At 40.8% G+C, this 27,471-nt stretch overlaps 1 protein-coding gene across 3 annotated transcripts; it reads right to left on the reverse strand.

Annotated features, from left to right (window-relative positions):
• Positions 1-7,153: 7,153 nt before the first annotated feature.
• On the reverse strand, positions 7,154-25,331 carry B3GALNT1 (beta-1,3-N-acetylgalactosaminyltransferase 1 (globoside blood group)). Of its 3 annotated transcripts, XM_012650427.1 has the most exons (3): positions 25,234-25,331; positions 23,165-23,259; positions 7,154-8,960 (listed from the first exon to the last, which is right to left on the reverse strand). In XM_012650427.1, exon 3 carries the CDS (start codon positions 8,924-8,926, stop codon positions 7,931-7,933), a length of 996 nt encoding a protein of 331 aa, XP_012505881.1. In that variant the 5' UTR covers positions 8,927-8,960; positions 23,165-23,259; positions 25,234-25,331; the 3' UTR covers positions 7,154-7,930. The 3 variants fall into 3 exon arrangements, with proteins under 3 accessions (XP_012505881.1, XP_012505882.1, XP_012505883.1); XM_012650428.1 differs by lacking the exon at positions 23,165-23,259 and having other exon boundaries at positions 7,435-8,960; XM_012650429.1 differs by lacking the exons at positions 23,165-23,259; positions 25,234-25,331 and adding an exon at positions 18,055-18,120 and having other exon boundaries at positions 7,435-8,960.
• Between the last annotated feature and the right edge of the window lie 2,140 nt (positions 25,332-27,471).

A 27,471-nucleotide genomic window follows, 5' to 3' on the forward strand; every position in this document is an offset into this window, starting at 1 on the left:
GCTTGAGCCCAGGAGTTTGAGGTTGCTGTGAGCTAGGCTGACGAAGAATCGGGGTCTCCACCTCAGCCCCTGCCCTGGCCTTTAGGCTGCTCTTCTCATGGGATCCACATGGTCACCACAGATCCCAGCATTGCAGACATGACTTCTGGCCAAAGAAAAGCAGACTTTCTCCTTTTTTTATTTTTTATTTTTATTAGAAAGGAACAGCCCAGAAGCCCATCAGCACACATCCCCAGGGCTCCTACTGGCTAATACTGGGTCACATGCCAAAGCATGAGGAGCAAGAAAGGCTGATAAAACCTACGAGGGGGCCTGGGTGTGGTGGCTCACACCTGTCATCCCGGCACTTTGAAAAGCTGAGGCGGGAGGATTGCTTGAGCCTAGGAATTCAAGACCAGCCTGGGCAACATAGCGAGACCGTGTATCTACAAAAAATAGCAAACTTAGCCCGGTGTGGTGGCGCATGCCTGTAGTCCCAGCTACTCGGGAGGCTGAGGCAGAAGGGTTGCTTGAGCCCAGGAGTTTGAGGCTGCTGTGAGCTATGATCGTGCCGCTGCACTCTAGTTCTGGCAAGAGAGCGAGACCCTATCTCAAAAAAACAAAAAAACCTGCGGTGGGACGCACCTCCTGCTTGCACAGAAGAAAGCAGCAGGATGGGGACACAAGTTGTGGCAAACATGGCGTTTGCCTGCACCTCTTGGCCTTTCCTCAGGGCATTTTCTGACCCTACTTTTTACCTTTCCTAAATTTGTTAATATGTTTGTTAAAATGTTTAAAAAATGATTTATTCTCATTGTTAAGAATGAAGTAATAAAAGGTACGTTTAAAGTAAGAAAAAGTCCTTGAGAGACAGTTCCTGTTAACATTATGGCGTATTTTCATCCTGCCTGTTTCCGTAGTTTCTACACAGGGAGCAGGAAGGGGGGAAAGCAGCATTTAGACCTGTCACTGCAGCTGCTGCAACCTTCTAAGAGAATGGTAAAATTTACCGTTAGGGAAGTTAATTTCTTTTTATCTGGGAAATGCCTCGAATGAGCTTCTTTCAGGGCGAAATGTAAGTAGCACTCACCTCCACCTTGCCTCCCATATGGTCTGAAAGGTGAGAGGGAAACAGACGATTTGGAAATTACTCACTGATAACCTAAAGCCGGGGTACGGCCTGCAAGTATGGAGAAGGGGCCAAATGTGAGGAGGGCAGCCTGGGCTGGGGGCCTCTGGAGGGCCACACCTGATGGGAAATGTCCTGGAAGAGAAATGTCTTAATTATCTATGCATAACAAACCACCCCAAAACTTGGTGAAGTAAAGCAAAATTAGTGATTTCTTACGGTTCTGTGGGTTCAGGGGGATCACCTGGGAAATACTCAGTTGGGGTCTTTGAAGTGTTGTCTGGCATTGTCTGAGGGCTCCAGAATGAGTTCTTCACTCACACTGGGTGCCTCAGCTGGCCTGGTGAGCATCAGGGAGCTGGCTGGGGCCCCCTGCCACCCCCACCCCTCGACACGACCTCTCTAAGTGGCTAGCTTGGGCTCCCTCCCAGCGTCCTGGTCTCAGAGCAGCTAGACTTCTGACAGAAGCTTGCATTCCAGAAGAGCAAGGGAGAAGCTGCAAGGCTCCCTTTGACCTGGCCTTGGAAGTCAGGCGGCAGTGTCTGTCCTGTCCCACTCAGTTGGTCACAAGGGGCTTGGCCAGAGTCAGTGTGGATGGCGACTACACAAAGGAGCACGTAAATCTGTTCACCGGGGGACTATCTTTCAAGACCATTACCACAAGAAATGACCAGCAAGGTCCTAGGAGCAGTATGAGGTAGTGAATTAGAAGACCTTCACTTCCCTGGGCAGTAATAATCCTTTACTACTTTCAAATTAAGTGAAGTTCTAGAATTCACAGCAACCTTGCAGTAAAGCTTTGGGAGAGGAAAAAAAGTGGGTAATATGGTCCATGAGCAGGCTGAGAAGAGGTGCCACAGCCAGAAGAGGACAGCAGTGGAGAGTCAGGCTGTGGCACAGACTGACTCAGCAGAGTCAAAAGCCACATCTCTGCCCCGGAATCGTCACAGCATGGAAAGGTGGCCTTCCTACAGTAACATACGTGGGGATGCAAACTGTTCTGTTTGGGTACTGATGGGAGAGCAAGGATCAAGGATTTGGAGGTACCTGGGCACGCATAGCCCAGATCACATTACGCATACACACACCTGAATTTTTTATTTTAAATAAATTTAGGCTCATAACGAAAAAAAAAACTTTTCATAAACATCGTTTTAATGACTGTATTCAAACTTATGACAACATTGAAATTTAATCAATATTCTCTTAATGTTGAACACTGAATGATTATTAAAAAAAAATGCTGTAATGAATAGCTCTGACAAATCCCTCAGGAAAGATTCCTAGCAGTAGAATTTCTGAGGCAATGAGCATTTATACTGGAAGACAAATTGCCTTCCAGAAACATCTAACCCCCCCAAAATTAAAAAAAATTTAACCCCATTTCCATAATCGAGACCCTAGTAAAAAGTACAGAGGACACGCTTTTAGTTTGAAATGCACGTGCAGCACGCTTTGTATGATGTCATGAAAGATCTAGTGCTGTGTCTGGCTACAGGACCTCGTCACACAGGGAACCTGCTGTTGGGGCAACATCTGCCCACTACGGAGTCACCCCGTGACTTCCCCAAGATGTTGGGTGGTCACAGCTTTCCTCAGATCCTTTGGAGACTGCAGCCTGGCATCTCAAAGTTCCTCTTACCCCTGAGACAGGAGAAATCCCTTCCGGAAATGTCTGCCATTCCACTGAGAAAGGGAGTTCTCCTGAGGCATGCCAAACTACAATAACTCAGGGGACCCTAACACAGAGCAGTGGGGCTGGGCCTGGAACATTCATTCTAGTGCTGGCTTGACAATGACTTGGACATGTTACATGACCCGACTGAACCTCAGAGACCTCACATCAAGAACAGGAGTTCCCAAGCCTTTTCTTGGCAAAGATCCCATCTACTGCCCTTCTTCCTTCTCAGTGAACCATCATTCATGACTCTGCACTATAGTTTCTCCATTTTATTAATCAGACAAAAAATAACCCACGATCAAGGTGTTGCTTAGCATAAGTTGATTGTGGCTACTGTCTCAGGTGATTAAATTCTAGCCAATGGAAACATTTTCCTTAGCTTTGGCAAATGTATGGATTCCACTCAGCTTTTGGAATATTGAAAATTATGCATATACCCCTTTAATCCTTTGTTACAGAAAAACCTGGAAATCAGAGGAGAGGGGAATTCTAAGGTCTCTGCTAGCTCTACCCTATGAGTCACTCTGCCCCTGGCTGTGTTGACCACACCAAGAACTAAAAGACTATCCAAGTGCAGGTTTGTGTCCTTCTATCACTCACCCTAAATACAGAGTGATGATGTCCACCCTTGTTGGACCCTTCTTTGTTCTTGCAAAGCCCAGGAGATGGCTTGGGCACAAACTCTGTCTAGAGACTGTCCAGTCCCCCAAGTTTCCCCTGGCTTCCGTCTCCCACCAATACACTCCCATCGGCATGGACTCTTGAAGGTCTGGTCCCATATTAACCACATGGAATAATCGGGGAGCTGATGGAGAGTGTGAAGGAATCTCAGTGAGTTGGTTTTCAGCTCACGCAAAATCCGGAGCAGTTGGTTTTGTTTTGTTTTCTTTTTTGAGATGGAGTCTCACTCTGTGACCTGGGCTAGACGTGGAATCAGCCCAGGTCACAGCAATATCAAACTCCTGGGCTCAAGTGATTCTACTGCCTCAGCCTCCCGAATAGCTGGGACTACACGTGCGCACCACCACGCCCAGCTAATTTTTCTATTTTTAGTAGAGACGGGGTCTTGCTCTTGCTCAGGCTGATCTTGAACTCCTGACCTCAAGTGATCCTTCCTCACCTCAGCCTCCCAGATTGCTAGGATTACAGGCATGAGCCACCGCGCCCAGCCAAGAACAGTCGGTTTAATACACAAAAGATTAATTTCTAGTGGATCAATGGCTATAAGAACCCCAAGGTGACAGGACAGGCTTGCCACCTTTCCCACACTCACCCTTCTCCCTGCTCAGAGCTGATCCCTTTCCTACCCTCTTCTCCCTTTGTCCTGCAACTACTACCAGACTCCAAGAGAAAAGGGCTTTAACCCCACCTCATGCTCAGAAATACTTGTTTTAAGTAGCTCTGCTCTGGCTGCTCTGCATCTGGGGAATTGCTGGTAACGTGATAGTGTCAAGACCATTTAGGGTAGAGCTGAGGAAAGAATAAGGAGGGTGAAAAGGCAGCCCTCTCAGGCAGGGGCCAAAAGCCCAAAGCACCTAATCCCAGTGAGCCAGAAAAACTCTGATCCACCTGAGCCGGCCTCAGCAACACAGAACCCTGAGCTCCCTCTCCCCTCACACACTGTGGCAGATTACAGCACTGCACCCAACTGCTCATTCCCCATTCTGAAGAGCAGTACATTTCTGCATGCTGCATGGCAGGTAGTTACGTCCACTTCCCCATCCCATGGACATTGGGTTTGGCAAGGGATTTTTCTCCGCCAGTGGATGTGTTGTGCTTCCACCAGCACTTTCTTTCCTTCCCTCTGTATGAATGACATGTTCCAGGCAGAGCTACCTAACTGCCTGAGTCCTGGGATGAGAAGACTCATGGAGCAAGGTGGCAGCAAAGTGCTGGCATGCAACGTGGAGGAAAAGAAAACATGGTTGTCTTCAACCTCCGAGATCTGGGAGTCATTGCACCAACATCTAGCAAAGCTAACTGATGTGCTATGGGTCACAAACTCAATGCTTATGGACAAGCAATGTAAATGAGTGAGGAAGTGTGTGTAAGAGCATGGGGATGGCAGGGCTGTGGCAGATGGGCTAGCATCAGCCCAAGGGTAGGCTCCAGAATTAAACTTTGTTATGAGAATTGAAACTCAAAAAGCTGCTGACTTGGCTAAATACCAGAGGTCATGATTTTAGTAACACAGCTGACTAATGTGTACCACTTGAAAGCTTAAGAAACATATAGTTAAAAACAAAAAACATTGACTCAGTCTCTTAATGTTTTTCATAATCACTTAACTTTTTAGAGATCTTTTAAGCACCAATCTTTAGTTCAGAATGAATAATCTTCCAAAATTTGGCAATTATTCACACTTTATTTTTCTGGTTTTTTGGTCTTTTTTAAAAAGTGAAGGGAAATTACTTTTTATTTTAAAAGTTCTCTCTAGGCCAGGTGCGGTGGTTCACGCCTGTAACCCTAGCACTCTGGGAGGCCAAGGCAGGAGAATTGCTTGAAGCCAGGAGTTTAAGACAAACTTGATGGTAAGTATTTGTGTATCTAAACATAGAAGCAACACAGGAACAATATGGCATAAAAGATAAAAAATGGTATATCTATATAAGGCTCTTACCATAAATGGGGCTTGCAAGACTGGAAGTTACTCTGTGTGAGTGAGTGGAGAGTGAATGTAAAGGCTAGGACATTATTGTACACTACTATAGACTTTACAAACACTGTACACTTAGTATACGCTAAATTTATAAAACAAATCTTTCCTCCAATAGTTAACTTTAGCTTACTTTAACTTTTTACTTTATAAACTTTTTTAATTTTTAGCTTTTTGACTCTTCTGTAATAACACTTAGTTTAAAACACAAACATTGTACAGGTATACAAAAATATTTTCTTTCTTTATATCCTTATTCTATAAGCTTTTTCCCAATTTATTTTACTTTTTAAACTTTTTTGTTAAGAACTAAGAAACAAACACACACATTAGCCTAGGCTTACACAGGGTCAGGATCAGCAATATCACTGCCTTCTATCTTCATCGCTTATGCCACTGGAAGGTCTTCAGGGGCAATAACACTCATGGAGCTGTCATTTCCTGTGATAACAATATTTTCTTCTGGAATACCCCCGAAGGACCTGCCTGTGGCTCTTTTACAGTTAACATTTTTTTTAATAAGTAGGAGTATGTGTTAACAATAAAAAGTACAGTAAATACATAAACCAGTAACACAGTCATTTATTATGAAGTATTATCTACTGTACATAACTGAATGTGCTATACTTTTGTATGACTGGCAGCACAGGTTTACAACAGCGTCACCACATGTGAGTAATGCACTGTGCTAGGACAAGAGCTATGACACCACTATGCAACAGGAATTTCTCAGCTCCATTATAATTTTATGGGACCATTGTCACATGCGCAGTCCATCATTGACCAAAATGTCGTCATGCGGCACATGACTGTAATCTCCCACAAACCCCATCAAATCTAATCATAGCACAAAGATAACTACTACCATCTGTCTTAAGGAAAGTGACTCCTATACGGATGGGGCTTAGCAAGGGCATAGATTGGTTCCACAGAATATTTCATTCAACTGATTTTATTGTATTAATAACTGGGTCAGGTCTGAGCCCAGGGAAACATAAATAGCCTTGTTAGATAGAGAACCATGCATTACAGTTTTAATTGAAGTTAGGTTTTTCATACAGGAGAATTATAAATATCTGAGTATTACAAGAGCTGACTATACACTTTCAAGTTTGCAGTTCCTGACAAGGGATTTGATCTTTTGCCATCACATAATTCAGAAAAAAGGAATCACTTGCCTGTATCAACTCTAAGAGGAAATCGCATAATCCCTGGAAGATGGGGGGAAGGAGTGCTCCTCTTTGCCCTCCTTTCAGCAGGTCCAACAAAAGATACATCACCGCTTCTATGGAGGAATGTACTTCTAAGAAAGCACAAAATTTAAATGAGATTTGACTTTAGACTACACATTAGGGCTTTCGTCCTAACGAGAAACTAATAATAACAGCAGCAGTTTTTTTTCCTTCTTCTGTTCTCTTTATGCACAAACTCATTGTCAATGAGGAAACATGGGGCAGATTAATAATGCAACTTGGATCTTCAGTCTCTTCTTTCCAACTCAAATACTGGAATTTGACACTCTTTCCATAATATTCTGGCCATCAGGTTCTCTCCTTTTTTTTTTTTTTTTTTGCCTTCAGAGTCCTTTGCAAAAGGACCTATACTGCCTGGCATGCTAAATTATTCCTAATTTCCGGGTGGAAAAATAAGACAGATGAAGTGACATCCAAAAACACTGGGGACTATATTTTAAAAAACAAGACAATAATTCAGATTTTCTTGCTTTAATTCTTCTTTATATTACCACAGTAAAATATTTAACAAAGTCCAAGAGATTACTGATATACAATAACAACCTACGACTTCACATTAATGGGGCTATCAACAGACTGTTCAGTGAAGTAACTAGAAAAACATTTCAATATAAAGAGTGATTCACTATTCTATTTACACAGTATTGAAACCATCAAAACATTTAAACACCCGGGAAGTTCAAAGTAATATTAAGTAATAATTTATAACTCTGAAATATTGCAACATCTTGAAGTACCTTCTAAATGACCAAAAACAGATGAAATTTTGCTCGGTATAACTTCAGTGAAGTTTTTTTACACAGAACTATACTTTTAAATTGGTAATCCACATACGATATATACGAAACCTTTAAGTGACGAGATTGTTCAATGAATAAAACTCCACATTGCTTTACTGTTATGAACTAATGAGCTTATAATTCAGAGAAACCCTTTTAAGAAATTCTAGCCTATAGAATGACATGTCCAAATTGTTTAGTCCTATTAATTTCATTAGCAAAACCTCTAATTTCTTCATATTCAATTCCTCTGAATATCATCTTTAAAGGGCCTGACTTGATTTTTGTCAAAAAAGATCACATGTAAAGCTTAAATCTCCAGTCTCCATGTTCTTCATGAGTTTCAGCTCAGTGTAAGCCAGCACACTGACCTTCCCATGAATTTTCCACAGTACCACACTTAACACTTTCCAAAAAGTATACTGTTCTTCTCTAGGCTTTTGGTAGGTGATGTTAATAATGACATGTGGTGTTCCTTAGCATAACCTGCCAAAAAGTGATTATCTCCTTAGAAGAAAAGCCATGGGCTGCAATCACACGTCTCAGTTGACAGACATCCAAATGGATTCTATATAAAAAGAAAAGGTTTGTGTCTTCTGGAATATGAATGTCCACTTTTAATAAATTCAAACAGATCCCGACATAAACATCTTCAAACTTGATGGGTTTTACATGACCCATCATTTCATAAATCCTTGGCACCAAATCTCTGGACATTATATAACCCAACCCACTGCAGTAGGGAGGGAACACCTTGAAAGGATACTCCTGGTATGAAATATGGGTTTTTTGGTAAAATCCTCTATAGGAATAATTATCAATTAGAGGATAACCTGTGAAAAACTTCTCTGAGTGGTTTAGGTTTAAAAGATATTTCACTAAATTCCCAGTATTGATGAAAACATCAGTGTCTGTCTTCATGATATACTTGGCATTGGGGCAAAATTCAGTTACCCACCTGAATGCCATAATGGTTTTCAAGGTCAGGTTATTGTATGTGTCTAAAAAATCTTGTCGGATTATATCGCCATAAAGAAGGTGTTCATCCTCTAAAGACAATGCTAACATTTTGTCTTCCCTTTCAGCCTGTTGGCCTAGTAAGAAAAATGTAAGAACCTCATATCCCCACCAAGACTTTTTTTCACCCCAAGTAACTCTAATGGCCTGTCTGGCTTTCACATCTGAGGGGTGGGAGGTCACCAGGATGACCAGAAATGGGTTTTGATGAGAGCAGTTTGAATGCTCTCGAAGTGTGAAGCGGAAGTCCTGTCTGTAAATTGGGTCGTACTCGTAGAAGTACATCCAGTTTACACGTTCGATCACATTGTAGTGTGGAAGGCTGAGGTACCACATCACGAGGAAACTCAGGAGTGACAACAGCAGGAGACTCCATTTGAGGGATCTCAGGGACATCCTACTCAGGAGGGCAGGCAAGAGAGCTGGGGCCATCCACAGCAGCTCTGAAGCACGTGAGCCACAGGGTCTGGAAGATTTACCAAAGATTGCGTTAGCATTCTACCACCCAAAACAGATTTTCAAATGATAGCAGAAAGAGAGAACAAAACCTCCAAAGCAAAACTGAAAATCTTGACCAGAATTGCTTACCTGCATTTAACTATATGAGGATAGATACCATCAACCAAAAAAAAACAATGTATTTTAGCTTTTTATATCAAGACCAAGGTTAAAACATATCCTCTGATTATTTTGGAAAAACTACTACTTCTTGTTCTACACAAATAACTACTTATTATGATATATAACTTTGTCCTAGATGTCTGGAGGGAAACGTATGAGTAATGGAAGGTTAAAAATAAATCTACAATAAAAACAAGCAAATAAAATATGTCTCTTCTTTACCACTATGAAAAAAGAAGGATTTAATGCAAGAAGATTTTATTAGCAACAAGCCCAAATAAACCAAAGGTCTTCTTCAGCTGTGTGATCTGATATGGATTCTAGCAAATCTGGATAAGAAAAACCCTGTAGCGATGACTATTCTATTCACGGTGACCACTGAGATTCTTCCCCTGAAAGGCAAGTCCTCCAGACACAAACAGGATAACCATCTCTTGAGCTTTAAATGCTGACTATGAAATAGCTTTTACTTGCCCAAAACACCACCCCAGCCCCCTTTCCACCTCATTGGCTAAACTCAATGCCCAGTCTGGATAGCGAGTGCTTAAAGGCCTGTCCTTAGTACTGAGCTTTCATGTGATTCCCACTGCAGTCTATTCAGAAGTCATACACCAGATCAGAATCATGGGATGGAACCTCCTAGAACACCTGCTTTTACACAGAACTTCCAGCTGAGACAAAAAAAAAAAAAAGAGACACAGAGCATTCAGACTGTGGAGTGACAGCACGGCCTCAGCTCTGCTCCAGATCCCAAGGCTGAGTGGTTTACAATTTGGGATCCCGTAGGGTGTTCCCTGCACCATGAGCATAGGCTTCAGTCTGCTGGACTTCTACATCCACAGACCAGGCATTAAGGAGACAAAAGGGAGGAGGCGGCGGGAGAAGAATCCCAAGGCAACGTGTAAACGTGGCACGACATGCAGTACAGACTGTTTACAGCAAATGCTTCAGCGTGAGGGACAGATCTGAAGCAGCTTCTGACAGTGCCCTCTCAGCCACAGTCACCTGGGAAGCCAAGATTTGCTATGGAGGATGAACAGTAATGTCATTACGGGAAGGCTGGTCTACCTAAGGGTCCTACCTTGGGTCACCTGAGGGTCTTTGGACACACAGCTCTTCTGCCTCTGAATGCATATGAAAATAACAGGATTTCAAGACTCCTTGTCCTCTCCACCTGGCTATATCTTACCTGCCCTGATAACTTCTGGCCACAATAACCTCTTCTATCTCTAATGCTTTCTATCCTTTAAGTCACACAGTGCAATGGAATGTTTTGGCAAACTCTCTCCAGTTCAGTTCCACGTGTATGTGTCTTGCCTCTCCATTGACATTCTATGACCTTGTTGGCAAAGATAATTTTTCTCACAGAAGTCAAACATGCAAGACAGAGGGAGGCCTATAGCAGGAATGCGATGGACACTAAAATTTGATATGCTTTTTCCATTTGTTTAAGGATAAAATGTAGGTCTGTCCACCTACCTCCTATCCTCCCCTACCCCCTTACTAACCATACACAGCCAGTCCCTAGAAAAACCTGAAACAGAATAGTTCTACAATAAGAATTACAGAAGTAATTAACAACACCTTTATACATCTTCTCCTCACTTGGCTACTGGGCACTGCACACTCCTCAGGGGGTACCATTTACATCTCGGCTGCTGACAACTTGTACATTTATTATAACAAATGTCTCATTCTAACAAATCAGCATATTATAACATATTTTGGACAAGTGGAAGGAAAGTGTCCTGAGTAAGGGTGCCATTTGTAATTGCACATGGGTGATGGAGGCCCTACTAACTCTTCAATAATGGAAAAAACTTGGCAAATTATTAATATAAATGTTATTTTTTATGCATTCCATAAGCTATCGTTTTTAAATGTGAAAATTTGACTGTGGTTATGACATCTATTGCCTATGGAACCCTGGAGAAAATAAAGCAGCAGCAAAAAGAGGAAGAACTATCTAGTCCAAAAAGCAGGGAGAGGCCTTTAAAGAATGGGCCGGAATAGACGTTAGGTCACCTACAACACAGGTGGCTCTGAAGGCAGAGAGACCAGAGTCCACACTTCAGCTCTGTCCTTTACCAACCAGGACAAGTGGGTATGTTATGTACCTCCTGAAGCCTTAGTTTGCAGTCTCCATGTTGAAGATATTAATACAGTGTGAATTAGTGGTAATATATGCAAAGACTCTGTCCTGTGTTAGGTATTCTACAAATAGAGGCTGTCATCACCAGCTTTGGTTCTACCCTTGGCATCTATTACACCCTGCGTTCTCTAATTGATTTTTATTGTCAAAATGTATTATCCTAAAGAAATAATCTCGGTATTACAACTTGAAGAAAAGTACATTTCAAAGCCATAAGTACATTTCTATTTCTTACCTTCTTCTTGATTTGTTTCTTCTGAATCAAAGACCTTCAATTTCCCCAGCTGAACATACAGCAGTATGTAATCGTCAAAAATAATGCCTGGAGAAAAGATAAATGTTTGTAGTGATGGCTATCCTAATACCCTAATTCGATCACTACACATTGTATACATGTATCAAAATATCACATGTACCCCCAAAATATGTACATTATACATCAAAAAATTTTTTAAAGGAAAAATAATACTTGAAATTTCTGTAAGAAATAGAAGAAACGTAATAGCATTTACTTATGGGTCAGGATTTAGGGGTTAAGGAGGAAAGGGAAAAGACTCATTCCCCATTCCTTTCTGAACGAGGAACATATGTGGATATGAAAAGTTAAAAAAATACTGCTGTCCACAGAATTCAGAGTTCATGGCTTCCTCATGGAAAAAGGGCAGTTGGAATTCAAAAACAGTGTGGATTCAAGACTTACAACATGCATCAACATTCTCTCACCAGCGGTATCGTACGCCACCCTACCACGGTCCCACTTCCCCTGACAAAGAACTGGGGTCACTAAAAAAAGGTAAACAGAATTGCTAAGAGACATTCTGTTGGTATCCTCTCTTTACTTCTCTGTCCAAACACGTTCACAGAAGGCAGTCCTGCCATGAGAACTCCAGCTACCACTGCCCACCCATTCTGTCCCCTCCCAACCTCCAGCTCCGCTCATCAATATTCAAGACATATTAATAAGCTGAAAAACACTGAAGTACATCTCACTTTCTGTTATGATTAAATCTGCTCACATCTTGGATTTTTTCACTGGTCAAGTTTAAAAACCAAAGTAGGATGTGAGAAACAAGGAGGCATTGATATATGCCACTCTTTATACCAAAAATGCTCCAAATGGATTAAACATGCAAAGATGGGAGAAAAGTGAACTGTAACAACACCAAAACATGGCTAAAAAATTTTAATAATGTTGAAGTGGGGAAGACTTTTTAATTATTCCACTATAAGGAAAAAATCCAGAAACCACAAAGGAAATTTTGATCAAATAAAAAATTCAACAAGTTATTGAAAGAGGTTGAAAAGCTCCAAAAAAATTTTCTTTAAAGCACAAAGTTGAAAGATACAAAACCGAAGAAAACAATACCTGAAACACTTATGACAAAAAATTTATAAGCCCAATAAAAAATGAATTATTATAGATTAAGGAAAAGATCAACACCAAAAGACAATGGCAGAAAGAGCAATTCTCAAAGGAATAACAAAAATGATCACTAAAATAAGATGTTCAAACTCACAAGCAGAAGTATTCTCATAAAACTCTCAAACTGGAAAATTAGAAAAAAAAAATCTAAAAGATTTATCTCTCTCTTTCTTTTTCTTTCCATATCATTTGGATTTTCCAAACTGTTCATGTATTGCCTTTGTAAATAAAAACAACGCTGAAAAACTGGATTTTATGCTTGCATGATTCAAAGTTCCATTGAATGGTAGTAACCCTAAGCTAGAGGTTAAGATCCTGCATTTCCTCTTATCCTAGCTTTCCTCCACAAGTATGATCGTGTACAACTCATGACATTTCTCTTAGCTATTATTCTCTATTATTTCAGTAAATATTATCTCAACACAGTAAGGAATCATTTCAAAAAACCCACTCAAAATACAGGAACATTAACATAAATCAAACAAGACTTATACTAGCTACTACTAATATATATACACACACATACCAGTATTTACAAAAAAATTTTATTTTCTCCCCTGTATAGTAGGTAAAGTTGGTTTCACTGTATATATTTTATAGGTGAATTTTAGAGAATTGAAGTGAAATGAAAGTAAAATAAAGACACTTTCAAACACACTAGGACTTACAAAGTCCCCAAGCTCTTGCTGAAAGAAGCATCAAAGGATATATTTTAATATGAAGAAAAATGAACTCAGGGGGCAAGGAATGAAATACAAGAAACAAAGGTAAGCAAGATTATCAGTGAAAACTAATAAATATGGGTAGTAAAAAAAAAAAAAAAGAGAAAAGAACAAAAACAATTTTTTTCAAGTAGTAAAACAGTGAACTAAAAGACTAGGTAAAAAATGACATATGGCTCACACCTGTAATCCTAGCACTCTGGGAGGCCAAAGTGGGAGGATCACTTGAGGTCAGGAGTTCAAGACCAGCCTGAGCAAGAGCAAGATCCCCTCTCTACCAAAAATAGAAAAAATTAGCTGGGCATGGTGGCTGATGCCTGTAGCCCCAGCTACTCGGGAGGCTGAGGCAGGAGGATCACTTGAGCCCAGGAGTTTGAGGTTGCTGTGAGCTATGATCATGCCACTGCACTCACTCTACCTGGGGCGATGGAGTGAGACTCTTATCTCAAAAAAAAAGACATGATGGCTACAAAAAGATGTTGAAGAGAAAAACTGAAATATGCTACTGTTCTTAGCTGGTTTAGGAGGAACTAGAAGATAATGATAAACCTTAATATTCTGCTAAAAAATTAACCTTTAGAGTGATTATTGAAGGAACAGAGATGGAACATATACCTTTCAAATTGACTGAGAAATAAAAGAAACAAAGCAAACTATCTAGTCAATATAAAGTCAGAAAAGGGGAGGAGGAAGCAGAGAAAATGCGTAGCAAACGGAAAACACAAAAGATGATGGCAGAAATAAATCTAAGTGTATCATTAATTAGGGTAAATATAAATGTAAACTCACCTACTAAAAAAGAGACTCCCAGATTAGCTTAAAATTCTGCATATACTGCTTATAAGACACACTTCTAAAACAAAACAACACAAAATATAAATTAGGAAACAGAAAAACATGTATCAGGAAAATGCCAGTCAAAAGAAGGTTGCTATGGTTAATTATTAACATCACATATTTTAAATGAACAGCATTTATAAGGGAAAAAGGAGATTTTGTTACTAACGAAAGGAATTATCCAACAAGATAATTTAACAATTATGCTATATAACCATAAAAAACATAGCATCAGAATATATAAAGCAAAACCTGAAAAGCATGTATATAAATGGAAAAATCTATAATCCTAATAGGAGTTTTTAACACATCTAAATAACTGATATATCAAGCAGACAAAAAATAAGAATTTAAGTGTTTCAAATAATATCATTAACCTTAATCTAACAGAAATATTTAGTACCTTTCATCCAATAAAAAGAATAGAAATATTTAGGTTCCACAGGCCTTCTCGACAATTTTAAAAACTCGATACAGGCCACATTCTCTAGCCACAGTATAATTACAAAGCAATTACAGTAACTCGAAAAGCACATTGAAAAGAAAAGAAAAGAAAGCAGTTCCATCACAACAAAGATTCCACCAGTGTCCCTCTGTCATCAATCCTTTCCCCCACTCCCAGGCAACCACTCCTCTATTTTTTTTTTCTCTTTATAGCTCTGTCTTTATCAGAATGTCACATAAATGGAATGATGCGGTATGCAGTCATACAGTGTACCGACTTTTAAGTCCGGCTTTTTTCATTAATATAATGAATAATATATTTAGAAAAAGACAGAATAAAAACAAATGAGCTAAGTACTTAGCTCAGGAAGTTAAAAAAATAATTCTAAGGTTATTATTAATACAAAGAAAAGAGAAGAAATAATAAAGCAGAAAATGAAAAACAAAAATGATTATTAAAAAAACCCTAACCATTAGGAATAAAAGGGACGTTCCTTAACCTGTTAAAGAAACCAATAATCATAACAATGAAGCTTTAGAAACATTTCCATTAAAGTCAGAAAAAAGACAAGGATGCCCACTATCATCTCTACTATTTAGTGTTATTCTAAAGATCCTTACTATCCACTAAAATAAGAAAGAAAATAAGACATACGAATTGCTGAAGAGAAAAATCACTGCCATTAATTTAGTACAATGTAATCATTTGCACAGAAAAATTGAGGGGGAAAAGATAATGTATCAGAATTAATAGGTTTACCAAGATGCTGGATATGAGCTCAATATACAAATCATTTGTTTTGGGACTTTTTGATAAAGGCCATTCTCATTGGAGATAAGTGATATCTCATTATGGTTTTGATTTGCATTTCCCTAATGATTAGTGATGTTGAGCATTTTTTCATATGTTTGCTGGCTATTATTCTGTCTTCTTTTGAAAAGTTTCTGTTCATGTTCTTTGCCCATTTATTGATGGGGTTGTTTGATTTTTTCTTGTTGATTTTTTTTTTTGAGTTCTATATAGATTCTTGTTATCAGCCCTTTATCAGATGTGTAGAAAGCAAATATTTTCTCCCATTCTGTAGGCTGTCTATTCGCTGTAATGATAGTTTCCTTGGCTGTGCAGACGCTTTTTACTTTGATCAGGTCCCATTTATTTATTTTTGTTGCTGCTATGATTGCTTTGGGGTCTTCTTCATAAATTCTTTGCCTAGGTCGATGTCTGAAAGAGTCTTCCATACATTTTCTTCTAGGATTCTTAAGGTTTCATGCCTTAGGTTTAAGACTGTTATCCATAGTGAATTCATTTTTGTAAGAGGTGAGAGGTGGGGATCCAGTTTCAATCTTCTGCATGTAGTTATACAGTTTTCCCAGGACCATTTATTGAAAAGAGATTCTTTTCCCCAGTGTATATTTTTATCTGCTTTGTCAAAGACTAGATGACAATATGTGGATGGTTGCACCTCTCAATTCTCAGTCCTGTTCCAAAGGTCTATGTCTCTATTCTTGTGCCAGTAACCATGAGAGGATGTGGAGAGACAGGAACACTCTTACACTGCTGGTGGGACTGCAAATTAGTACAACCTCTGTGGAAAATAATTTGGAGAAACCTCAAACAGCTAAAAATAGAAATACCACTTAATCCAGCAATAGCACTACTAGGCATCTACCCAAAGGAACAAAAGGCATTCTATAATAAAGACATCTGCACTCGAATGTTTATGGCAACACAATTCACTATTGCAAGGATGCGGAAACAACCCAAGTGCCCTTCAATCCATGAGTAGATTAATAAAATAAGGTATATGTATACAATGAAATACTACTCAACTACAAACAACAATGGTGATCTAGCACCTCTTATATTATCCTGGATAGAGCATGAGCCCATCCTCCAAAGTGAGGTATCACAAGAATGGAAGAATAAGTACCACATGTACTCACCATCAAATGGGCACTAACTGATCAACACTAAGGTGCTCACATGGTAGTAATATTCGTTGGGTGTTGGGTAAATGCACAACTAATGGATGTGGTGAGCACTGTATGGGGGAAGGGTACGCCTCTAATCCTGGCTTGGGTGAGGCAAAGTCATAACAGGTAACCAAAATGTTTGTACCCCCATAATATCCTGGAATAAAAAAATAAAATAAAATAAAATTACTATATCTATAAAAAAAAACAAACCAGAAATATTAAAAAACAAAACCATAACAGGAAAAACGCAATAGTAACAAAAACTATAGAGTATCAAATAAAGCTAATAAAAAAATGTGCAGGACTTTGATGTAGAAAACTAAAAACTAAGAAACTTTTTTGAAGAATACTTTAAAAAGACATGAATAAATGGATAGAGACAACATGTTCAGGGATAGGAAAACTCAAATGTAAAGGTTCTACTTCCCCAAATTAGTCAATAAAATCAAAGGATTTTGAAACAAACTTGACAAACAGAGCCTAAAATTCTCAGAACCATAATGATCCAAGAATAATCAAGACAATCTTGCAAACAAAGAATAAGGTCGGGGGAGACTGGGTGTTATAAAATCATATGTCAGAGCTATAGTAACTAAAACAAAGGAGCAGACAGGCTAAACAACTGAACAGCAAGACCACAAGCTGACCCACACATACAAGAGGACTTGATAAATGGCAAAGCTGGCATCACAAACCAATGGGGAAAGGATTGAATAAACAGTACATAAATAAACATGGAAAAGGTATAATTACATTCATATTTATTTCCAAAATAACATTTCAGGTGGATAAAAGAACTAAATGTAAAAAAAGCAAAACTAAAACTAGTACAGGAAAATATAGATTATATTTATTTGTTACCTCTGTGTAGGGAAAGCCTTCATAAACAAGTCACAAAAAGAATATCTCACAAAAGAGAGGAGAAATATATTGTATTACATTAAAATATACAACTACAGGACAGCTCTAAGTAGAGGACGTTTTAAAGTCATTGTTTAATGCTAAGAAAGATCCAATTCAAATACAGAAAAATGCAGTAGGATACCCACACCTTTGGCAACACACCCGAAAAATGCTTTCTTGCTTTTCAACCACTTATTGCTGTGAATCTACATTCTCCTACCTAACCCAAATCAAGACGTCCTTAGGGTCACAAATGATTGACACCAATGTAAAGGATCAACTGAAATTGTGGACCTCCATGCTGCAACCAAATATTCAAATGCTTGGCCGGGCAAGGTGGCTCACACCTGTAATCCTAGGTCTCTGGGAGGCTGAGGTGGGAGGATTGCTTGAGGTGAGGAGTTCAAAACCAGCCTGAGCAAAAGGGGGACCCCATCTCTATTAAAAATAGAAAAAAATAGCCATGCATGGTGGTACATGCCTGCAGTCCCAGCTACTTGGGAGGCTGAGACAGGAGGATTGCTTGAGCCCAGGAGTTTGAGGTTGCTGTGAGCTAGGCTGACGCCATGGCACTCTAACCCAGGCAACAGAGCGAGACTCTGCCTCAAAACAAACAAAAACCAAATATTCAAATACTTTCCACAAAAGGCAGACACAAAGTCATCAAGAGGTTAACTTTAAAATTAACAGTTTTCATTTTTTGAAATTATTGAGTACATAATAGATTTTTTTTACAAAATAATATACATTTTAAAGTATATCTAATTGAAGTTTCTTGAATGTGGCTTCATTTGATTACAGCTAAATTAATGTGGCCTTCCAACATGAAAAGGTTCCCCACCCCTGGGCTACACTGATTCTGATCATGTGCATTTTAAGGTCCAATTTCAATCAAATTTAAAACCCAAGCATGCTACAGAGTTATCCAAAGAAAAAAACGCGTGGTAACTATCATAGTTACTAAACTACTGCCAGTTGTGTAACATTTCAACTTTTCTTTTCCATAAAAGAAACAATACTGCAAAGGGGGTGGAAATCCTAATTGCCTAAAAAAGGTCCTGTGCATATTAAGTGTAATTCAAATCATAATTACACACATTAATAATATTCTATTTCTTATAAAGGGAAAAAACCCACATATCAATTCAGGTCCTTGAGGGGAATTTCCTTAGTACCTTCTCAAACTAAACACAGTAATTCATAAACAAAGCAATCTAAACTCTATGATTCAATTAGACTCCTCGATTAAATACCTAATTATTTTTACAACCCACCGCTGCTTTGTGTTCTATGACCTCCTCTGGTTATATCAGAAACAAGCACAACCAGCAGACGTCTGACCACTACTCTTTCCTCACTTCTTTAACACAGTGGCTCTCACTTTGCTGCATATTATAATCTCCCGGAGAACTTAAAACACTGGACTTCAGGCTATACCCCGGCCCAACTAAATTAGAGTTTCAGAGGGTGGCAGGGCTCAGGTGGCAGTGTTTCTAAAGCTCCTCAGGTGACTCCAATGTGATGCCCTGGCCCCTCCCCAAAATGCAGTGCGTCAGCACAACCTGGGAGCATGTTAGGAATGCAGAGCCTCAGGCCCCACCTTAGACCTACTGGATCAGAAACTACGGTTTTTCACAAGATCCCCAGATGATCTCTGGATGCTGTGAAGTTTGAGAAGCACTGAATACCCACTTGAGCAAATTACTTAACCTTTTTAAGCTTCAATTACCTTATTTGTAAAATGGGAGCAATAATATCTTCCTCGTGGGTTTACTGTAAGGACTACATGAAATAAAGTGTGTTAAACATTCAGAATGAGGCTGGCACACAGGAAGAGCTGAGTAGATGGTACTGGTGTTATTATTCAAAACCACACTATATGTTTCCTCTAATTTATTCTTGTTTGCCTACATTTGTGCACTTAACAAACTCTGCTCCTAGCTCCCAAATGTGTCTTACATGATACCACATGCTCTGTAATATAATTGAACATGCAAACAAATCCCAGTGGACCCACCTTATCCCTCCAAACCAGTAAGCTTTCTCCTCGAGTCCAAGGATTGTGTCCCTAGAACCGCCAGTGGCTGATGTTCTGCTACCCTGCAGATGTAAGCCCCCTGGCAGAGGTGCACATGCTGGTCCGAGTGGAGTCTCTGCTCACATGCTCCCTCTCCCAGGATCCTTCCTCCTGCCCTACAGCCCTCCTACAACTGAACATTATTTCTTTTTGGTTATGACTCACACTGTCAAAAGTCTCATAACAGGCACTTCTTCTAGCAACATGTATTTCTACAAAATACACGAACCTTTTCCAACTGAAGCACAAGATACTCCGGTGGCATCAGGCCACTTTATCTGAGGATTGTGCTTATTTGGTAAGGTTTACATTTTTTTTCCTTACTGTGGAGCACACAGTTGGATAACAGGGAATCGAATTTTATTTACTGAATGAATGAATAGCAATTGGTATATCTGCCTAATTTAATAATGCTTAAAAATCAAATATGCTATACTCTGTCAGGGCAAACAAAAGCTCACATTTAAAAGGGCTTGCTTTCTACTCTATTCGACTTCTTCATATTCCCTTCTAACCATAATTTTAGCAACAGCTGTTACCCTGTCCTGGTACTATAGTTAAGTATTTTTCATATTTCCATTTGTTTGATGACTAAAACCGCCTTATGAAGCAGAAACCATTATTAAAACAGCTAAAGAGCCTGAGATTTGGAGACCGGCTCCTTAGTTAGGGTGTCAGAGCCTGCCAAGCAGAGCTAGGAATCCAGGTGTCTTCACCTTCCCACGTGGAGTCTGTCACTGCTGCACTACAAAGCTTCCTTCTAACTTGTTTTATCCTGCTGGCCTGGCGTCCTCACACTTGCCTCCACAAAGGGCAGCACTTCTGTTCTTCCGCAGAGATGAAGAGTTGTCAAAGCTGAACCAGAAACTTTAAACAAAGGGAACTCCTAAATACAAACACTGTTCAACCTCCACACAGATCATGCTCAGCTCTTACAAATTCTCACTGAGACAGTTTTCAATGAGTCTTCCCTGACGAGATCACTTTTCAGCAATGGAGGAATTGCCAAAGGGAAGAATGTTAATGAGTCTGTGTTCCAAGTAACTCTGAATAAGTTGCTGAGCTTCTGTAGATAACAGTGAACATCCAGACACAAGAGCAATGGCTGTCAGGAGCCAGCAGAGTCACCAGGATGCTCCGTCTGACCTCATCCCCTTTTCAATAGGGTTCCTTGATCAGAAGATCAAGCCTTAGATCACCCACAAGAATTAAGCTTCTGTGAAGAGAGCTGGGCATTTTAAACTCCAGAACAAAATGGGAATCTGAGTCTAATGACAGTGGCTAGATGGTTTCAAAACTGGCTGACTCGTCATAATCAGGATATTGTTCATGCACGCATTTGTTCAACACACATTTCTTGGGCTTGTGCTGGACTCTGAGAATACAGTATTGACCAATGAAGCCATAGATATAATCCACCCCCCACACACCCCTGCTGATGGTGTAAGGTATTGGAGCATCTTTGTCAACCTGGGAGAAAATCTCTAGGCCCTGGGTTTAACCACAGGCCTGTCTTCAGTCTTTTCTTGTTTAATATTTCTGATTAAAGACAAATGAATGTAGGCTTATTCAATTTTGAAGACAAGAAAAAGCTGTAAAAAAACAGCAAATTCATTAGAAGATGTAATTACAATCCAAAAATACTTTGGGGGAGTGGTGTTAGTGAAAAGGGCTAAAGCAAGATGAAATCTGATGGGGACGGATTTACTGTCCTATGTCAGAGTTCAAAACACCAACTACACAAGAACAGGTGGGGGACCCTTTTTTAACAGCAACCTAAAAAAACCTTAAGATTTTAGTTGAGTTTGAGTTCCATAGGAAGAAAGGTGGGGATATAAAAGAATAATTGGGGAATCAGGAGACATGGATTCTAGTTCCAACAGCAAGGAGAGGAAAGGCATCGAATCTGGGGACTTGCCTTTCTCATCAGAACTTTAGAGGACTGAGCCAGGATACCTCTCAGGTCCTGCACACCACTGTGTCCCCAGGACCTAGCACAGTGCCTGGCACATAGAAAGCACTCCCAAGTGCTTGGGAATGAATGACAGTGCTAACAGAAATTCTATAGGTTAATACTATAATGTGTTCCCCTCTTCCAACAGAGACACACTCTCACTCTCACACACACACCCCCCTGATACACTCCTGAGTTCAAGAAACAGAAAAAATTTCTCAGCAAAAGGGGCCATAATTCCATAGCCACATACATGTTTCATTTTAAAAGGATCATTGACAAGTTAGATTTAAGTCAGAAGAGGGTAACCCAGTTGATGAAGAGTGTATCATCTTCCATAATGATCGGGTGAAATGGGATGAAGGAACTGGGGGTGTTCTGTTCTGGGGAAAATAAAAGCTTAGAAGGGCTACGGTAGATGCTTTCAAATATTTTGAACAATATGTAAGTATAACTCCAGAAGGCAAATGGGAAACCAAAGATAAAAATTAGTGGGAGGGTTCAACATTGATTACTAGAATGGGCTGTTCCTTATCAATGAAAATCTTCAAGTGGCTTTCAAGAATGTTACAGAGGTTGATTCGTTTTTGAGTTTTGAGTTATTCCAAGCAACTTCCAAGATCCCTTCTAATGCCAAGATTCCACAACTTTGTTATTTATAATGTTTAAAATGTAGTATACATTTCTGCATAGGGTTTCATTTTTGTATAAATTTTTTAAACTGGTCAATTTTTAACAATGAATCTAAAGTATTGACTGAGTTTAAGGAAAAAAACCCACATCGAGCACCACTCCCTGGTTGTCACGCAGTTGTAAGAGGACTGTGAGTATAAATACCCATGCTCCATTACAATTTCCCAATTCTTCCCTTGAAACCCCTGATGGTTGCATTCTGAGATGTGTGGGAGAATGTCTTTCATTCAAGCCTCATTAAAATGGAAGCCTGAGGATGCTTCAGTGCTGAAGTAGAAGACACCTGGGTTTTTAAAGACATTTAAGTAAGACATACTATATGCCGTTTGCAAAAAACAAAAAAAAAACTAGATTCTTACAGGTAAAACAATCCCTATCTATGGGAATCTTTCAGAGATTTCTGGGTTATAGCATGATTTCTGGGTTTAGAATGAGAAAAATGAAGAGCAGGCAAAAGCAGCAGGACTTGAGAAGGAAAATTTAATTGTAATTTTCTTTTTTGCTTTTGCCCTATCTGCATTTGTATCCAATAAAAACAACAACAAAAAATCAGTCTTGATAATTTGCAATACATGTAAGGATTTTAAGCAAGTTTTTTTTAAGGCATAGTGGGCTTTGGGGCACTACAGAAGTCTATAGCACTTACTTCTATGGCAATTTACAAAGCACATTTCACAACACCACAAAACATTGTTACCATCAATCCCATTTTGAGAGACCTGTGCAGCCCAGGTAGAGGTACACCTGGAATCCAAACTCAAACCCTTCAAGTTCCTTCTGCCAGGGCACAGTGCCCGCAAGAGAGAGAAACACAGCCTCTTGAGAGTCCTGGGCAGGGAGCAGAGAATGCAGCAGAAGCTGATACACCTCTACGCTTGGGGTAGGCAGTCTGAGAGCACCATTTGACAGAGCAGCCAGTGGGAAGAAGCAACAGGATGACCGGGTCTAGGGTACCAGGAAAACTGGAGCAAAGCAAAGACCACACAAGTCAGCAGCAAGACTGACCTGAAAGCTGGGCTTTCTGTATGTGTTTTGTTACAAACAGCTTTCCCCACTGGAGGAAGGGGACAGGGGAAGCTGCTCTAGTAAACATTTCTTCCCATTATTGCCCTAAATTAGGAATACTATAGATCTTTGCTATTCTTGTCATTCTAGCTAAGTCATTGATTACCTTTTCCTTAGTTCTTTAAGGCTATTTCATTCACTTATTTGATATTCTGGACCTGTGCTAGAGGCTGGGGTAGCAGTGGGGAAGAAGGCAGACAAGCCCTGTCTTCAAGCTGTTGACCCTCAATGTAGAGTATGGTGGGAAGTTCACAACTTCAACTTTCAACTGAAACTCATGCGTGAAGCCCACCTGGAGAAGATGGGGCAGACCTCCCAGCTCTAATGTTTGTAAATTAGTGATCAGAGACCATGGGAGGGAGCCGAGTTTCTACTCTCAGAATGTGCTGATGATCAATAAAGGAGCAAATTATAGAATTTCTATTAATATAGAACAAAGGAACTATTTAATAATAGTAAGAGATAAAAGTTGATGATAATTTTTCCTGTTAGAAGTGGGTAACTCCATCCTTTAAAACAAAGTCTGTAACTAACACAGTAGCCAAATATAGTTCCAGATAAGATACATGGTTTGAGCCCTCACTGTCATGCCACAGGGGTAGGTGGCTACAAAATTGTGAAACGTTTTAACAGGAGCAGTGCTTCTTCATTCTAACTTTTAAGAGCCTGTTCAAAATGCACAGCTTGAGAGTTTAGCAGAAATCCATGTTCCAGGGATGGGCAAACTTTTTTCCCCCCATAAAAGGACAGATAGTAAATATTTTCTTTGTGGACCATAGGGTCTCCATCTCAGCGACTCAATTCTGCTTTTGCAGAGAAAGTTAAGCCATAGACAATGATTTCCTAGTTCACTACTTGTGTTCAGGGTCAGATACACATGGTATGGGAAACTCTGATAATCTACTCTCTCTGGTTTTTATTCCCTAATGTCTCAAAGCTTCAAGGAGTACAGGTTATCTCCCTAGCCAAATCTTCCATCCTGCAGCCTCTTGCGGCCTGAAACTGGGGATGCTCTGTGGCTTCATCTTCACCTAATCTTGATGTGGCCCCTACAAATTACCATACTTCTAGCTCATACTCTCATCTTCCCCTATCGTCTAATTCACAATATACTCAAAGCCCTGATAATAAAAGCAAATCAATATTTATAATATGCAACTTTTTATTAAAATAAAATCATTGTTCATGGTCCTAATAAAGATGTTTGCCAAAGAGCCTACGGTTAAATGAACTGCAACTTTTCTATGCATTTGTTGTGTAAGGTCATTTAAGAATATATTGTTTGACCCCACACGTTTGACCTCATCAATGAGGCTGTACAGCGTGGCTATCTACCACATAGTGAGCAACAATGACTGATACCTGGAAAAACTGCAATGTAAAAGCTTATTTGGCCTGGATATTATATAGTAGTGAAGGGACAAAGATATTTCCTAAAAGGGGATTCTACCTGCATCATCCGGTGGTGGATGGCACAAAGCTGGAGGTCGGGCACAGGCAGAAAGCAAATCATACATCCAAAGAAGAAAGAGAAAAAGTATTCAGTGGAGCATTTCTTAGGGATAAAGAGAGTTGAGTCTGAACTTGAAGTTGAATATGACCCACCAAATTAAGTTTATATAGTTAACTTTTCCTGAAGTATCATGGTATTTTAATAACAATTCAATTTTTTAGAAAATATATATTATCTAAATGGCTTAGTAGAGCTTAACTCTTGTACTTCTTCAAATCCTTCAGGGAAAGAAACATGCTAGAATATACAAAAAACTTTGTAGCTGTGTCAGTAATACTTAAAACCTTGTAACAGGCACTATCATGGGCAGATTTAATCAATTAGGATAATTTTTAAATTAAAAATAAGATGAACTTACCTGTAGAGTTTCAGATGAAATTAAAGCACTAGCTGAAGTTTTTTGTTGTTTTCTGTATTCCATGCTTTAATTAAAACACTCAGATTTGCCGTGAACTACTGAACAGAACAGAAAAAGAATGTATCTGAGTTTTAAGTTAACATTGGGCACTATGGCATCTAAAATCAATGTTCTATACCTAGCACATTGCTGCTGGAACAAGCCATTATGTATCAACCCTTTTTTAATTTTTGGAAAAGCCTGATCCTCTCTTCACCTTCCAGGTTCTCAAATTATCTCAAACTCTAATCTGGAATTATATATGGACACTGTTTTGATAACAGACTTTATTTTCAGGGCTGGAGTTATCCAGTGGCCATTCAAATGAACATTTTAATCTAAGAGAAAAAAAAGTCATAGACTTTTATCTCCTAGTATCAAACAGCTCCCATCTCTAGACTAATGCAAGTTCAGTCATTTGAGCTTTTATATGGTACCGACACATTATGAGCACAAACTCAGCTCCCTTCCTTTGCCTAAGCCACCTGGGAAAAGCTAAAAAACAAACTCGTTTTCAGTTGAAGACTGTAAAGTCAAATCTTCCTTATCTCTGAAAACAGAAAAGAAAAAGAAAACCAAAAAAACCACACATGGTTTGGTAATTTCTTCCTTTTCCTGACAAAGCAGCCACCTCCTAAACGCAGGCACTCTGAGCAAATATGCTGGAAACAAAATCATCTCTGTTCTGCAAAGCTCCCTCCCAAGTCCAACAGTGAGAATAAGCAAAGAAAGAATACTGAATGCAACGACTACCCATGCTTGCTTGCTGGGATCATCTCTCACTGCTTGGAAAGTGAGACTCGGTTGCACCTTGCGGATTTCTTTTAAAACGCCTAGTATGCTCCTGAAGACCGCCTCTTACGAATCCTGTAACACTAGCCCCTGGGTTTCCTCCTCTCTCTATCCAATTCGCCCATTCCCCTCCTAAGGTCCATATTGCTTCCCAATCCCTCCCATGAAGCACCTTCCCACGATTCGGCCCCCAGGCCCTTCCCCAGAGCCCCGGGAGTGCGTTCGCCCCAGGCGTTAGGGGTCCACCTGTACCGTAACACTGTCCCCGTCTTCTCCCCTGCCACCGCGGCAAATGCGCCCTAGCCACTTCCCGGGCTTGACCCTGGCTGGAGAGGCGACCGAAGGCAGCGACTGCGCCCAGGGGCGGGGCAGGGTGGACAACATGCGGCCACGGCCTGGGCCGCTACGCGCCCCGGCGCTCCTGCGCGTTTCTCAAGGCCCCACCAGGCCCCTTCTCCCGCGCTCACCGGTGCGGGGCAGCTGCTGGCCGCCGAGGCCCGAGCCCCAGGGCGAGGCAGCTCAACCCCCGGCCGCGCTCCGGAAAGGGCCACAGAGTGGGCGGCGCCTCCCTGCCTTGCTGCCCAGGTCTCGGTGTTCCGGAGGATGGCGCGTTTCAGGAAAGGCCGGTCCCGTGGCCACGCCCGCTCCCCAGCCCCGGTCTCAACCGCCTCCGGCCGCCGCAAGGCCCCGGCTTCACACTCACCTCCCGCACGCGGCGCACACCCAGCTCCGAAGCAGGCGGCCGGCCGGCGCTCCCGCCCCGCGCGCACACGCATCCTCCCCGCAGCCGCACGCACGGCCGGGCGCGCGCAGACCACGGGCCGGGGCCGCGACCAAGCCCCCACTGCAGCCCCACGCGCCCGCGCCGGAGCGCCGTCCGGATCCTGGCCGTCACCTCGCATTTGGAGCACGGTAGTGTTACGCATGCAAGTACGGTTGAGGCTGGCCAAGGTTAAACCACAGAGTGGCAGACCTCGGGCTAGAATTTCTGTTTAGCAGCCGCTCCTTTTGCCCTCTTGCCATCTTTCCATCTGCGCAAATGAGGGATTTTCTTGTTAAAGTCCACGCAGAGCTAATTAGGGGAGGAGTAACCTCGAGAGTTCTTTGCTCTCTCAGAAGAAATGCGCGTTCTTCATCCAGAATCGTCGGGGAATGAAGGGTGGGAACCCGTCGGGTTACAATGGTCTGTGTGTGGATGGGAGTCTTAGGGAGTCCCGTGCTCTAATAACTGCCTGTCTAAATTGTCTTATCTGAACAGTTCAAGAAAGTTCTGCTCCACTCTGAGTCGTCACCATCCAGTGTTCCCTGGGAGGAGAGCAGTGGCTTTTAGGCCTGGGAGCTGGGTGGTGGTGTATGGCTTCTGGTCCTACCGGTCTTTGGGTGGAGGTGGTTAAGTTAATCAGAAAC

The sequence above is a fragment of the Propithecus coquereli genome, unplaced genomic scaffold (assembly GCF_000956105.1).
Source record: "Propithecus coquereli isolate 6110/MARCELLA unplaced genomic scaffold, Pcoq_1.0 Scaffold325, whole genome shotgun sequence".
NCBI lineage: Eukaryota > Metazoa > Chordata > Mammalia > Primates > Indriidae > Propithecus > Propithecus coquereli.

Bases quoted from the DNA above. Each gene is read 5' to 3' on its own strand.
- B3GALNT1 (XM_012650427.1), bottom strand. From the start codon at position 8,926: ATGGCCCCAGCTCTCTTGCCTGCCCTCCTGAGTAGGATGTCCCTGAGA.